Source organism: Cetorhinus maximus, chromosome 5 (assembly GCF_964194155.1).
Source record: "Cetorhinus maximus chromosome 5, sCetMax3.hap1.1, whole genome shotgun sequence".
Classification (NCBI taxonomy): domain Eukaryota; kingdom Metazoa; phylum Chordata; class Chondrichthyes; order Lamniformes; family Cetorhinidae; genus Cetorhinus; species Cetorhinus maximus.
Genome location: NC_135883.1, coordinates 69,869,631 through 69,886,078, shown reverse-complemented (window position 1 = coordinate 69,886,078; position 16,448 = coordinate 69,869,631). Strand labels below are relative to the sequence as shown.

Here is a 16,448-nt window from a genome sequence, read left to right as displayed (position 1 = left end):
GATGACTGACCTCCAACAACCACAACCATCTTCCTTTGTGCTAGGTATGACTCCAACTAGCGGAGAGTTTTCCCCTTTATTCCCATTTGGGAGCAAGTCATGCAGATCTTACAAGCTACCACATGTGGTAAACAGATATTGTGGACACTTATGGCCTTTTTGAAATGGCTGTACTTAGTGCAATGTTAAATTCCATTTAGCCAGAGACATAAGATAAAGTTGAACAAAATCTAACCCAAAAGCAAAATTAGCTGTGGTATAACAGGTAAAAACTTTTTGCAGAATGACAGTGAGGGAAATCAAGAAAATCCAAACTTATTTGGGCCACTTAACTGCTTACTTCAAGGCACCATATAGAAAAATTACAATATAAAACAAAATAAAAATAACACGATCAGAAATATTTCTTCATTATTTGCTGTAGTATTAAGCTTATATAAAGACCATTTATAAATGAAAGTGTAAAGATTGTATACAATTTATTTGGCTTGCTTTGTTATCTGTAGTGCCAGGTGTTTAAAATCTGATAAAGCAAACTGTTTATTATTTGGCTCAACACTGCTGGTTTGCAGGGACTGAATAAAGGACATGATGAGATCAAAAAAATGATATGCAGATGAAATATTTAACTGGATCTACTTATATCAAACTCCAGTCTAGACTTGGAAGTGCTTGATGCCAATACTGGAAATTAAAAATGGAACTGTATTTTATCTGACAGCATTATTAATCTTGAGAACACAAAAAAGTCCGCAAAACAAGTTATTTTTGGCCCAGTGCAAGTCTCGCAATACACGTACAAAAGAGAAATAATTAGATAATATCCATCAGCTGTACCTCTCCATCATTATCTAGCTCACTTGTTCAACACTTGTCTATCTAGTAATACTCAAGAGTATCTCCTGTTACTCACATTAAGAGGTTGTGGTGGAAGGATTAATCCAGGCTGGTCCGTTGGTTCAAGCTGGTTTATTTTCAAGGCAGCTCCTCAGTACTACTGAATTCCAAGTAGCTTCCACACAAAGTGTTCCAGCTGTATCTTTTTATTCTGTTTAGATGGGATAATCATGCCCATCACCTGTTTAACTAGCAATTGTCTTTAACAAGGTGATTGCCATGCAGTGAGATTATTTATACATTGACATCTCCCACTGAGGTGTCAGCTGTGGCTCAGTTCATAGCACCCTCGCCTTTGAATCAGAGGGTTGTGGGTTCATGTCCCACTCCGGGAAACCAAGAACTGTGATTGTACTCGAAAGAGTTGCAATCTGTGACTGTTGATAACTCGAAAGAGTTTGACATCTCCCACTTTTTTTCCTCGTCCCACTTTTCCAACATTACCTCTGAAAGCTTCCCCCTCTCCACAAGGATCTATCCTTGTGCCTCTCCTCTTCCTCATTTTCTTGCTATCACTTATCATCAAACTTGGGGTCAGTTTCCAAATATTTGTTCGTAACATCTCCCCTTGTCCACTGCTTCTCTTAAGCTCTTGCACTGCATCTGTGTGGACTGATTGCTTATCCAAAATCCAGTGTTGGGTGAGTCACAATTGCCTCCAGTTAAACACAAAGCCATTATCATCAGCCCTCATTCTAGCCAATAATTCATTCCCTTCTCTGGCCACTGTCTCAGGCTGAACCAGAGCGTATCCTTGTCACTGATCCAATCACTCCTGCCCGGCCACAATCTCAAGTTCAATCTGACTTTCGCTTTGGTGCCCTATTTCACAGTGGGCTGAGCTTCTATCCTTTCCATCATTAAGATCACCTACTTCCATTCTATTACATTGCTCAACTCAGTACCTCGCCACTGCAACCCTCAACTGTGCCCATTACCTCTAGCCTCAACTATTCCAATACTCTTCTCGCAGGCCTCCCATTCTCCAGCCTCTAAAATTCAGCTCATCCAGAATCTACTGCTCATTTTCCACACTGCACTAAATCTCAATCATCCATCATCTCGGTCTTCACTCGCCTACATTGGTTCCCAATCCCTGCCAATACCTTCAATCTAATTTCCCATATCCTCATATTCAAATCCTTCCATTGTGTCACTCTTCCCTATTTCTGTAAACTCCTCTGGCTCCACAATGCCCCAGAATTTTCCATTGCTCCAATTACAGTCTCGTGTGCACCCTGCTGTGCCATTGGTGGCTCTGCCTTTAATTCTCTTGGCCCCATAACCTCCATTAACACCCCTACCTCTCTCTCATCTTTTAATATTTTCCATTGCCCAGAAGAGGGCTGAAAAACAAGTACTTAGTACACGGTTGTATATTTCTCATTCCCAATAAAGTTAAGGTAATACGCTAGAAAGGTCAAAATGCACCCTATAAATAACAAAAAAAACTCCCCAAGCACTTCAGTGAGGTGTAATTAGACAAAACTATATATGGGAGTCACAAAAGGAACATTCGAACATAACAGGTTCAAGAGTAGACCATTTGGTGCTATAAGTCTATTTATTTTAAAAGGCATGATAAAAATGCAGGCTGTTGTTGCAATCAGTTTATATTTAGTGTTATTCATTTAATGTTGTTCACTGACTATAATGCCTGTCTTGATGGGACCCTAGTGGCCAACCTCAAACCTCTGCTGCATTCTGAAGGTGAAGGTGTGTGAACAGTTTTTTGGGAGATAGCCCTGCTACTTGTGAACCTTAATTTAACTGGCAGTTTTGTTTAATTGTTTAGGATGCCTCTAACAGAGCAAGTTTGACCCAGCCCGACATGCAACTCTACCAAGCCTGCAGGGTCAGGTGTTCAAAACAAAGGTAAATGAAGTGAAAAATTCTGAAAAGAGCTGCTCTTCCAATCACGGACCGTTTCTCTCCCATGTTTGCTGCTGGGAGGCTCACGGCGAGGGCGGGGGGTGGGGAGAGAGCGCGCGGGGGGGGGGGGTGGGGGGGAGATTGGGGATGGGGGGAGAGAGAGAGCGGGGGTGGGTGGGGGGAGAGAGAGAGCGGGGGTGGGTGGGGGGAGAGAGAGAGCGGGGGTGGGTGGGGGGAGAGAGAGAGCGGGGGTGGGTGGGGGGAGAGAGAGAGCGGGGGTGGGTGGGGGGAGAGAGAGAGCGGGGGTGGGTGGGGGGAGAGAGAGAGCGGGGGTGGGTGGGGGGAGAGAGAGAGCGGGGGTGGGTGGGGGGAGAGAGAGAGCGGGGGGTGGGTGGGGGGAGAGAGAGAGCGGGGGTGGGTGGGGGGAGAGAGAGAGCGGGGGTGGGTGGGGGGAGAGAGAGAGCGGGGGTGGGTGGGGGAGAGAGAGAGCGGGGGTGGGTGGGGGGAGAGAGAGAGCGGGGGTGGGTGGGGGGGAGAGAGAGCGGGGGTGGGTGGGGGGGAGAGAGAGCGGGGGTGGGTGGGGGGGGGAGAGAGCGGGGGTGGGTGGGGGGGGGAGAGAGAGCGGGGGTGGGTGGGGGGGGGAGGAGAGCGCGGGGGTGGGTGGGGGGGGAGGAGAGCGCGGGGGTGGGTGGGGGGGGGGAGGAGAGCGCGGGGGTGGGTGGGGGGGGGAGGAGAGAGCGGGGGTGGGTGGGGGGGAGGAGAGAGCGGGGGTGGGTGGGGGGGGGAGAGAGAGCGGCGGTGGGTGGGGGGGGGGAGAGAGAGCGGGGGTGGGGGGGGGAGAGAGAGAGCGGGGGTGGGGGGGGGGGAGAGAGAGAGCGGGGGTGGGGGGGGGGGGAAGAGATCGGGGGTGGGGGGGGGGGAAGAGATCGGGGGTGGGGGGGGGGGGAAGAGATCGGGGGTGGGAGGGGAGAGATCGGGGGTGGGGGGGGAGAGATCGGGGGTGGGGGGGGAGAGATCGGGGGTGGGGGGGGAGAGATCGGGGGTGGGGGGGGAGAGATCGGGGGTGGGGGGGAGAGATCGGGGGTGGGGGGGGGGGGAAGAGATCGGGGGTGGGGGGGGAGAGATCGGGGGTGGAGGGTGGGGGGGAGAGATCGGGGGTGGAGGGTGGGGGGGAGAGATCGGGGGTGGAGGGTGGGGGGAGAGATCGGGGGTGGAGGGTGGGGGGGAGAGATCGGGGGTGGAGGGTGGGGGGGAGAGATCGGGGGTGGAGGGTGGGGGGGAGAGATCGGGGGTGGAGGGTGGGGGGGAGAGATCGGGGGTGGAGGGTGGGGGGGGAGAGATCGGGGGTGGAGGGTGGGGGGGGGGAGAGATCGGGGGTGGAGGGTGGGGGGGGGAGAGATCGGGGGTGGAGGGTGGGGGGGGAGAGATCGGGGGTGGAGGGTGGGGGGGGAGAGATCGGGGGTGGAGGGTGGGGGGGGAGAGATCGGGGGTGGAGGGTGGGGGGGAGAGATCGGGGGTGGAGGGTGGGGGGGAGAGATCGGGGGTGGAGGGTGGGGGGGGAGAGATCGGGGGTGGAGGGTGGGGGGGGAGAGATCGGGGGTGGAGGGGGGAGAGATCGGGGGTGGAGGGGTGGGGGGGGAGAGATCGGGGGTGGAGGGGGGAGAGATCGGGGGTGGAGGGGGGAGAGATCGGGGGTGGGGGGGGAGAGATCGGGGGTGGGGGGGGGAGAGATCGGGGGTGGGGGGGGAGAGATCGGGGGTGGGGGGGGGAAGAGATCGGGGGTGGGGGGGGGAGAGATCGGGGGTGGGGGGGATCGGGGGTGGGGGGGGGTGATCGGGGGGCGAGTGGAGGGGGTAGGGGGGGAGCGGGGGTGGGGGGTTGGGAGAGCGGGAACACACTGGCGAGAGAGATACACTTCAGTTGCAAATGAAGCAGCTTGATATTGAAAGAAAAGAGAAAGGCAAAAGCTTGAATTGGAAGATAGGGAAATGACAAAACTTGAAAAGAAAAGGACAGTTTAATAGAAAAAGAGCAGAAAGGGAAAATAAACGATTATAAGAGATAGAAATGCGAAAGCTTGGAATTGAGGAAACAGAAGGAAAGAGACAGAGTTTCAGAGAGAGAAAGAAGCCAGGTAATATGAATTGTTTAAAGGGAAACTAGAATAAAGGATGAAAGGATAGATAGTGATTCAGATGGTGACTTTGATTCCTTTGAGGAATTTAACTAAAAATCTTCGGTTAGTGCCTAAATTTACAGAGGATGGAGTTGAAAGATATTTCACCTCATTTGAAAAGATAGCTATGAAATTGAATTGGCCAAGAGGTGCTTGGAGAATTATGCTACAGAGTGTTTTATCAGGTACAGCAATGAATGTGCATGCTAGTTTATCAGAAGAAAAATCTGCAGATTATGAGATAGTAAAGGCGGCAATATTAAATGCTTAGTATTATGAAGCGGGCGCGGGGGGGGTGGCGGGAGAGCAGGTGCACACTCGCCCTCTCACACAGGCACATACCCGCCCTCTCACGCAGGCGCACACCCGCCCTCTCACGCAAGCGCACACCGACGCAGCTCAAAGGGAACATTGCTATTCACTTCAACTGTTTGTTTAAATTTGCTCAAAAAACTCTATTTGCAATTTTAAGTCTGAGATATATATAGTTTTAGAGTTATCTGTCTACCAACTGAAGATCAAGAACATGCAGTAACGTCTCCCAGTGATTAGAGAGCATAAGCTCTGAGGAAGCAGTGGCAAAGTGGTACCATCACTGAACTAGTAATCCAGGTTAAAGTTCTGTAGATATGGGTTCAAATCCCATCACAGCAACTGGTAGAATTTAAGTTCAATTAGTAAAATCTGGAATTAAAAACTAATCTCAGTAATGCAGACCATGAGACCATTGTCAACTGTCATAAAAACCCATCTTTAGGGAAGGAAATCTGCCCTCCTTACTGATTTGGCCTACATATGAAATAGCCAAGCAAGCCCCTCAGTTACAACAGTCCACTACAAAGTCTGAAAGGAATTTAGAAAGAATCACCCAACATCGACCTAGGCACCGGAAACAACAATGTTCTGCAAAGTCCTCCTTAGTAACATCTGGGGACTTATGCAAAAATTGGAAGAGCTGTCCCACAGACTAGAGAAGCAACAGCATGACATAGTCATACTCACCAAACCATACCTTACAATATCCCAGTTACCACCATCCCTGGGTACATCCTGTCCCCATGGCACGACAGAGCCATAAGAGGCGGCTACACAATCAGGAGAGAGTTGCCCTGGGGATCTCAACATTGACTGCAGACCCCATGAAGTCTCATGAAATCAGGTCAAACATAGGGGCAAGGAAATCTCCATGTGATCACTATCTACTGTCCCCCCTCAGCTATGAGTCAGAACTCCATGTTGAACACTAATTGGGGAGGCAGTGACATAGTGGCATTATCACCACTGGACTAGTATTCCAGAGACCCAAGGTGGTTGAATCCCACCATGGCAGATGGTGAAATTTGAATTCAATAAAAATCTAGAATTAAAAGTCTGATAATGACCACAAAACCATTGTCGATTGTCATAAAAGCCCATCCAGTTCACTAATGTCCCTTGGGGAAGGAAATCTGCTGTCTTTACCTAGTCTGGCCTACATGTGACTCCAGACCCACAGCAATGTGGTTGACTCTTAAATGCCCTCTGAACAAGGGCAATTAGGGATGGGCAATGAATGCTGGCCTAGCCAGTGACACCCACATCCCATTAATGAATAAAAAAATTGGAGGAAGCAATGAGGAAGGGCACAGGACATACTCTGGATGGGGGACTTCAATGTCTATCACCAAGACAGGCTAAGTAGCACCACTACTGACTGAGCCCTAAAGGACATTGCTGCTAGTCTGGGTCTGCGGCAGGTAGTGAGGGAATCAACAAGAGGGAAAGACCTACTTTGAACTCATCCTCACCAACCTACCTGTTGCAGATACATTTGTTCATGAAAGTACTGGCAGGAGTGACCACCATACAAGTCCTTGTGGAGACGAAGTCCCATCTTCATCGTGTTGTGTTGCATTACCACCATGCTAAATGTTCTGCAGTCCTGCAATATTCAGCTGAAAATAATGGTGGACAATTAACAACTAACTGGAGTAGGAGGCTCAACAAACATCCTCATCCTCAATGATGGGGGAGTCCAAAGTGAGTACCCTTGACATCAAGGCAGTATTTGACCGAATGTGGCATCAAAGAGCCCTAGCAAAATTGAAGTTGATGGGAGTCAGGAGGAAAACTCTCCGCTGGTTGGATTCATGCCGAGCACAGAGGAAGACAGTTGTGGTCGTTGGAGATCAATCATCTCAGCTCCAGGACATCACTGCAGGAGTTCCTCAGGATAGTGTCCTAGGCCCAACCATCTTCAGCTGCTTCATCAATGACCTTCCTTCCATCATAAGGTCAGAACTGGGGATGCTCACCATTGATTATACAATGTTCAGCACCATTCACGATTCCTCAGATACTGGAGCAGTGCGTGCCCATGTGCAGCAAGACCTGGACAACATTCAGGATTGGGCTGATTAGTGGCAAATAACATTAACTGCCACACAATTGCCTGGCAATGACCATCACCAACAAGATTGAATCCACCCATCTCTCCCTATCAATGGCATTACCATTGCTGAATTCCCCGCTATCCACATCCTGTGGGGTTACCATTGACCAGAAACTGAACTAGACCAGGCATATAAATACTGTGGCTGCATGAGGTCAGAGGCTGGAAATTCTGTGGAAAGTAACTCACTTCCAACTCCCTAAAGCCTGTCCACCATCTACATTGCACAAGTCAGCAGTGTGATGGAATACTCTCCACTTGCCTGGATGAGTGCAGCTCCAACACCACTCAAGAAGCTTGATATCATCCAGGACAAAGCAGCCCACTTGACTGGCACCCTGTCCACCATCAAAACAGATTACTGCAGTGTGTACCATCTAGAAGACGCACTGGAGCAATTCACCAAGGCTCGTTCAACACCACCTTCCAAACCCACAACCTCCACCACCTCAAAGGACAAGGGCAGAAGTTATGGGAACACCACCACTTGGAAGTTCCCCTCCAAGCCACTCACCATTATGACTTGGAAATATATCGCTGTCCCTTCACTGTCTCTGGGTCAAAATCCTGGAATTCCCTTTCTCACAGCACTGTGGGTGTATCTACACCACATGGACTGCAACTGTTCAAGACAACAGCTCACCACCACCTTCTTGAGGGCAATTAGGGATGGGCAATAAATGCTGGTGATGCCCACATCCCACAAAAGAATTTTAAAAAACCATCCAAGACGAGGCGTGTTTGGCACCCCATCCACCACCTCAGACATTCATTCCCTGCACCACAAACACAGTAGCAGCAGTGTGTTGCACTGGAGCAACTCATCAAAGCTCCTTCAACAGCAGCTTCCAAACCTGTGAACTCTACAACCTACCTTCGCTGTTGCCGGGCCAGAATCCTGGAGCTCCCTTTCTAACAGCACTGTGGCTGTACCTAGACCATATAGACTGCAGCAGTTCAAGATGTGGCTCATCCACCACCTTCCTGAGGGCAATTAGGGATGGGCAATAATTGCTGGCTGGCCTAGCGACCCCCACATCCCATGAAAGAATAAATTTCAAAAAAACTGAATGCAAATGGATCTGTTTCCCTTTAGCAAAAGACAATCCAGATTAAAGTTATATTGGATTGAGCTCCTTCTTCCTCCGTGCTCTTTGTAGTCTTGCTGCTCTCAATGTCTCACCACTCGGATCGCGTAAGCCATTGAAGGTGGCAAGACAGGTTGAGAGAGTGATTAATAAAGCATACAGTATCCTAGGCTTTATTGACAGGGGCATAGAGTATAAAAGCAAGGAGGTTATGTTGAACTAATATAAGACATTAACTCAACCTCAGCTGATGTACTGCATCCAATTTCAGGTGTCACACTTTAGGAAAGATGTGAAGGCATTGAAGAGAGTGCAGAAAAGATTCAGGAGAATGGTTCCAAGAATGAGGAATTTCAGTTATGAAGGTAGACTGGAAAAGTTAGGACTGTTTCCCTCGGAGAAGATAAGACTGAGAGGAGATCTGATAAAGGTATTCAAAATCATGAGGGATCTGAATAGATAGGGAGAAACTGTTCCCATTCATGAAAGGGTCAAGGATGAGAGGGCACAGATTAAAGTAATTGGCAAAAGCAGCAAAAGCGATATGAGAAAGAACTTTTTCATGCAGCAGATGGCTAGGGTCTGGAGTGCACCGCATGAGATTGTGGTGCAGGCAGTTCCAATCAAGGAATTCAGTAGGGAATTAAACTGTTATCTGAAAAGGAAGCATGTGCAGGGTTACGGAGAAGACGGGGGAATGGCACTAGCTGAATTGCTCATTCGCAGAGCGGTGCAGACACGATGGGCCGAATGGCCTCCTTCTGCACTGTAATAATTCTGAGAGAAGGTGCAACATCTGCCCCTTTACCTCCCCCCTCCTCACCATCCAAGGGCCCTCACACTCCTTTCAAGTGAAGCAGCACTTCACTTGCTCTTCCCTCAATTTAGTCTACTGCATTCACTGCTCCCAATGCAGTCTCCTCTACATTGGAGACACCAAACGCAGACTGGGAGACCGTTTTGCGGAACACCTTCGGTCTGTCCGCAAGCATGACCCAGACCTCCCTGTCGCTTGCCTTTTCAACACACCACCGTGCTCTTATGCCCACATGTCCGTCCTTGGCCTGCTGCAATGTTCCAGTGAAGCTCAACGCAAACTGGAGGAACAGCACCTCATCTTCCAATTAGGCATTTTACAGCCTTCCGGACTTAATATTGAGTTCAACAACTTCAGATCATGAACTCTCTCCTCCATCCCCATCCCCACCCCCACCCCCTTTCTTCTAATAATTTATATATTTTTAAAATATATTTTTCTTTTCCCACCTATTTCTATTATTATTTAATTTATTTCCATCCATTGTTTTATCTCCATCTTTTAGCCTATTTCAATCCCTTCCTCCTACCCCACCCCCACTAGGGCCATCTGTCACTTGCTCGTCCTGCTTTCTACCCTTAATGTCACCATTAGCACATCCTTTAGCTAATATCACCACCGTCAACACCCCTTTGTCCTTTTGTCAATGACATCTTTGGCAATCTCTTCTTTGCCTCCACCTATCACTGGCCCTCTATCCAGCTCTACCTGTCCCACCCCCCTCAAACAGCTTATATTTCACCTCATTTCTATTTTTCTTTAGTTCTGATGAAGAGTCATACGAACTCGAAATGTTAACTATCTTCCTCTCCCCAGTTGCTGTCAGACCTGCTGAGCTTTTCCAGCTATTTTTGTGTGAAAATATACTTTTGCCCTGCGCATGTTAAAAAAACTAAGAATTCTAAACACCCCTATCCTGTAGGTAACAGAGATTGCTTGGTATTCAAGCATGCACAGCCTTAACAGCTCACAGGCTTGTCTCTTTATCTTGGTTGGCACAAAGGAATGTGGGAACAGGAATAGGCACATGAGCTCCTCAAGCCTATTCCGCCATTCAGTGAGATGACGGCTGATGGGCAGCCTAATTCCATACACCGTCCTTCACCTTATATCCCTTATTACCTTTCGCTAACAAAAATCTTATCAATCTCAGGCTTTAAATTAAAAGAGTTCCAAACTTCTACCATCTTTTACATGTAAAAGTATTTTCTAATTTCACTCATGATAGGTCTAAATCTAACTAATTATTAGACTACGCCCCTAAACCTAGACTCTCCAACATTATAAAGTTTTTGCCAACCATCCTATCAGCTCTCCTTATTATCTTGGAAACTTCCTTAGCATCTTTAATCTTCTAAATTCCAGGGAATACAACCCCAATTTGTCTAATCTCTCTTCACAATTTAACACTTAAGAGTCCAAGTACCTTCTTATAAATCTACATTGCACTCCCTCTGAGACCAGTATGTCCTTCCCAAGCCCAAAACTGCTTGAAGTATTCTAGGTGTGGCCTAACCAGGGCTTTGTACAGTTACAGCATGACTTCTTATGCCTTGTATTCTGGTCCTCTGGATATAAAGGCCAACATTCCTTTAGCCTTTTTTGATAATTTGCTGTTTTTGTTCATGACATTGTAACAATCTATATACCTGGACACCCAAGTCTTTTTGGACCTTCTGTTTATAGTTTTCCACCATTTAGGAAATAATCCTGTTCTTTCTTTTTTTGTTAGGTCTAAAGTGGATGACCTCTCATTTGCCTACACTTTAATCTATTTACCAGAGTTTTACCCATTCATTTGATCTATCAATATCTATTTGCAATTTTATGCTACCATCTATGCTGTTGTCTATTCTTGTACCATTGGCAAACTTGAGTATATGTGGCTTTTTATCCCACCAGCTAAGTTACAAATAAGAAAGATGAATTGTTGAGGCCCCTACACAGATCTGAGCGGGTCACCAGTAGTCGCATCCTGACACTTGTGGTAGCTGCTTATTACCCCTATTGTGTGTCTCTGGCTATATAAAATATATATAATATACATCGACATTCCTGTATTCATCAGGCATAGCCTAACCTTTAAAAAGCCATGCTGGTTCTCTCAATCAGCTATTCTAGAATATTTCATTCTATTCTTAATAATGGACTCTTCAGAGTTTCCAGACAACATATGTTAGGTTAACGGGTCTATAATTCCCTGATTTCCTTCTCTCACCTTTGTTAAATAGCAGAGTGACACACACAACTTTCGATCTAAAGGAATGGTTCTCAAATTTAGAGAACTTTGGAAAATTATAGTTTCTGCAACTACAATGTTCTCAACTACTTCCTTTAAAACCCTGGGGTGAAAACCATCTAGTCCTGGGGATTTGTAACTCTTCAGGATCATTATTTTCTTCATTACTGTTATTTTGCTTATATTAATTTTGTTGAGGCCCATCCCTGATTCAATATTAGTTTCCTTGGAATGTCTGGCACACTAGCCTCTTTCACTTCTGTAAATGCTGATGCAAAGTAATTATTCAATATGTCCACCATTTCCTTACTTTCACTGAGAACATCACCATTACCAGTTTTCAAGAGTTTACACTGTTCTGAACCATCCTCTTTTACCTTATACAATTGTAAACATTTTGTGTGTTGATTTTGATATCCCTTGTAAGATTCTTTCCAAACTCTCTTTGTAGATCCCATTATATATTTTAGCACTCTGTTTTTCTTTACATCCCTCTCATCCACGGATCTATGCTATTTTTTGTAATTTTCTATGCTTTTTTCATTTTATGTTTTCTCTTACCTCTTTAGTTATCCATGGTTCTTTTTTTGACATGCACAGCTTTGGTCCCTTACTAACAAACTGGTTACGTAACACATTTGCTGGAATGGATTGGTTAGGCCAAATGGCCTGTTTCTGCGCTGTATATCATATGCAGTTTTTTTTTGAACACCTCCCACTTGTCTTCTGTCATTTTACCCATTAATAGATTTGCCCAGTTTACTGTAGGCAGTTTCGGTCATACTGCATTGAAATCAGCCTTACTCAAGTCTAGAATCTATTTCTCCCTTTCGAACACTGCATTGAACTTGATCACATCATGGTTGCTAATAGATAAATGTTCACTGTTAGGCTGTTAAGTACTAATTCTAATATGGCATGTCCCTTTGATGGTTTGAGGACATATTGTTGCAAAAAAGTATCCTGAACACACAAGAAATTGACACCTTTCCGACATGTGCTGGTCTGCTTATTCCAAACTATATAAAGCTAAAATCCATTAAAGCACACTGCCTTTGTACATGTGCTTGTCTAATCTCAGCGCTTATACATTCTACCAATCCACAGCTTCTACCAGGGGTCCTATACACAACTCCTACTACAACCTTAATTCTACCCTTAAAGCCTTCACTGTCTGTTTCCCTATTGTTATATCTTCCCTTATCATTGAAGTAATTTCATCCTTAACTAAAATTGGTATTTTGTTTTTATTTGTTCATAGGATGTGAGTGTTGCTGGCTTTATTGCCCATCCCTAATTGCCTTCTTGAAACGCTGCAGTCCATGTGGTGTAGGTACACCCACACTGCTATTAGGAAGGGAGTTCCAGGATTTTGACCCAGCGACAGTGAAGGAACAGCAATATATTTCAAAGTCAGGATGGTGAGTGGCTTGGAGGGGAACTTCCAAGTGGTGTTCCCATCTGTCTGCTACCATTGTCCTTCGAGATGGTAGTGGTCGTGGGTTTGGAAGTTGCTGCCAAAGAAGCCTTGGTGAGTTGCTGCATTGCATCTTGTAGATGATACACACTGCAGCCACTGTTTGTCAGGGGTGGAGGGAGTGAATGTTTGTGGATGGGGTGCCAATGAAGCGGGCTGCTTTTCCTTGATGGTGTCAAGCTTCTTGATTGTTGTTGGAGCTGCAGTCATCTAGGCAAGTGGAGAGTATATTAAATTTCAAATTGAGACACTCCATAATCTGCATTTTTGACATCTATATACGTGAAAGAAATAAAGATGCTCCCTGCTCCACTTTGTGTTAAGATTTTAATTCTGAGCATTCTGGCAATCGGAGTAGTTGGAATTTGGAACAGGTTTCAAATACTTTCTTATGTAGAGTTAGTTCAGTGGCTTCGAAGTTCTAGCCCCAATGAAAGATTGCAACCATTTTTGGAACATGGCCCAACCCTGCACTTCAGCAGAAATGGTAGTTCTGTTAGCCAACAAATTTGATGGTTCTAAGTGGTAGAGGTAGGAGGGAGAGAAAAAACTTTGAACAGAAAGTCTCTCTGTGCACTTTCCTTCCTAATTAGCCCTGCAGGTTTGATTTGATGCCATCTGTATCAGGGTCATTCCTTGTACATAGAGGCTCGAAGCAGGAAGCTGTGTGCATTCAGATTTCATTACAGAATGAATTGCTACAGTGAGTTTGCACCTTAAAGCCACGAAGGAATTCGCACGCAGTTGATAAATGCGTTGCAGCAAGTGGCCTGAAGTATAGTATATCTGGTCTACCCAGGATAATTTTTGTAGCGTACAGGTTTTTCTACATAATTTTGGTTGCTGCCTATTCCAATATGCCCCAGATGGCTATGGAAATTTCAGCCATCAAGTGAGCTGACACTAACTACACGGAGACCTTCTTGGGAAGAGTGAACGTGTAATATCTTAAATAGGCACTGTCCAAGTCACTTTACTTCTGACAAACACATCATGCTGTGCCTACTCCTGGGATAAATGGAGAATGACAACTATGAATATGATTATTCAACTTCAGCTTTCTTCCCAATAAAAGGACTTCATAGAACTTACCTTGTGGCATAAGCAGGTTGTACTTCATGAGGATTGCGTCGATCAGACCAAAAAAATAGCAGCCTGTCAAACTTTGGTTCAATATCAGCGAACTGTAATTTGCCTTCTGGAAAAATTCGAAGAAGACCTCCATTCACCTAGCAAAGCAAAGGAAATCTTCAGGTACCAGACCTCATTTGTGCACTTTGAATTCCTAGATACAAAGCAAATCATCACCAAACATTTCTTAGTATCTGAAGTTTGTACTAGCTTTATGCTAATGCAGTGCATTTCATCTGTTTAGTACAGATCACTTTTCCAATGTAAAAGGTTTGTAAAACTCATCTAAATCTTCTCAGTATAACGGTAAGAATCAAAAATCATTCCCTCCAGTTGGTTACTTCAAAATCACAATTGTTTATTTCCGTTTGTCATAAGATTTTAAAGAATGGGAAAAGTCTAAACTTATGTATTCACAAAGAACCTAAAATCCCCTCAGCACTCGATTGTTTCTTAAATTAATTCAAGGTTTCGCCTCCACTCCATACTTAGCAGTCCAACAAAAATCAGAATTTCCATCTTTAAGCTTTGTAGTTTCACGTGGCAATGAAGACTATTCTCTTTACTGGATACAAAATAAAAGTGAGAACTGGACATCACTTTTAATCAGGAATTAGTCAAGATAATTTTTATATGGAGTTACAGTATATTTAAACTGCTAATGTTATGAAGCCATGCTTTACAAAAATTAATTATGTAATCATTGGTTGAAAATCACAGTTTTACAAGGACCAAAACAACAAGTTAAGATGGCTGCCAGGTATCAGGTGACTTTAATAACTTCTGCACTGACTCAATTACCTCAAGTCTCTGGAAAGTTATTAATTAAATTACCCTAGACGGGGTGCCCTCCCTTGAATGGATGTGCTGAGGCATAACCATCTGTGGAATTCTATTGTCTGTGCACTTAGCTGAAATTCAACGGCCAGACTCCATATCTCTGAGCGACACAAAGAGACTGTAGATGAACCGGTTCATCATAAGTAAGAGTGAACAGCCAACATCCATCCTCCAATATGTGGCAATGGCTTCTAACTTCAAATCATTTATGTGGACAATGGAAGTATTGATCGGGTGGTCATATGACCAAAACATGACTTCAGATAACAAATTTTACTCCAAGAACTAGAGAGAAACAAGCCAGCCTTCAAATAGCACAAAAGACTCCTGTGTGTGCCTCTCTCCACCTATTTTACAAGCTTGAGTCCTGTCTGCATTTTTTTGACTATCTACATGCCGCAGAGATTTTTTTAAGAATTCAACTCAGCTGCTACTGTCACCAGAAGACTAGATAAATTGTAATCTACACCTTTAAACTGCTTCAATGCCAAAACCAGAAGGACCACCAAGCTCAGCCTGGATCCACCCAAGACATCAACTTGTAAGAACCGTATCACTTTAATCTTTATTGGACTTTAAAATATCACTTAATCTATCTTCCCACTGTGTAATCTATTTTTTGTATGTGAGAACCTGAGTGTGTGTGTTTGAGTGAATGAAAGTTGGAGTGCTTTAATTTTCTTAGACTGGATTAAGTACAATAAAAACCATCCTCTTTTCCTTTACAAAGAAACCTGTCTGTTTTTGTTTTTTTTACAATCACGGCATGTAAACGGTTAAATATTCACTGGAAAGAGGGAAGAGGGGAAAGAAGGTAGCCATTCCACCTTTCCTCACATGATCTTAACAGTTAATAATGCAGTATTCCATCAAATTAAAATAGAATTGCCGATTGTCAGTTCTTAAAGTTATTTTAACTGGTAATTATATAACTATGGATGCTTAACTGCTTCAAAGAAAAATACATTATAACAGAATAAATATTTTGTTCCTGGCTGTTAGTGGCCAGTTCTGGTGAGAAGGCATCAGTTTCTGTGGGTACAGGGATGCTTATATTTTCTAATTGTATCATCTTATTCTGGAAGACACATTTCAAGACCACAGACTGCATATAAGGATAAGAGAAAGTTCATTTGATTGATCCAAAGAAACAGTTAACATTCCAAGCAGCTATAAAAATTCACTTGACTTAGAGGGTAATCCCTTGTGGACTGATTGTTGTTCTTCATGGCGAGGAATTTGCTGAGAATGTGCGCTGTAGTAATGGTGCATCTACAGTGTATGCCATTACAGTGGCACAAATCTTCCAAAAAATTATTGTGCAAGTGATACAGGTCATTAATTGGTTCCATGCCAAAGCTTCCTGGGACACTTTGCACCTACCTAGCCAAAACAGTGATAATTCAATTTTCATTGCTCCACCCACTTATAAAATCAACAGTCACAACCAATTTGTTGCATTAATGCTGCTCTGTTTGTC

At 45.0% G+C, this 16,448-nt stretch overlaps 1 protein-coding gene across 6 annotated transcripts in view; it reads right to left on the bottom strand.

The window, feature by feature from the left end:
* egln1a (egl-9 family hypoxia-inducible factor 1a) overlaps positions 1–16,448 on the bottom strand; it is a 138,029-nt gene that overhangs the window by 14,029 nt on the left and 107,552 nt on the right. For 3 of the 6 annotated variants that reach the window (XM_078541967.1, XM_078541968.1, XM_078541975.1), the window contains one exon: positions 14,090–14,226. In XM_078541967.1, coding sequence (XP_078398093.1) covers positions 14,090–14,226 — 137 coding nt within the window. Of the gene's footprint in view, positions 1–6,761; positions 6,880–14,089; positions 14,227–16,448 lie in introns of those variants that run through there. The other 3 variants (XM_078541970.1, XM_078541973.1, XR_013576611.1) reach the window with 3 other exon arrangements.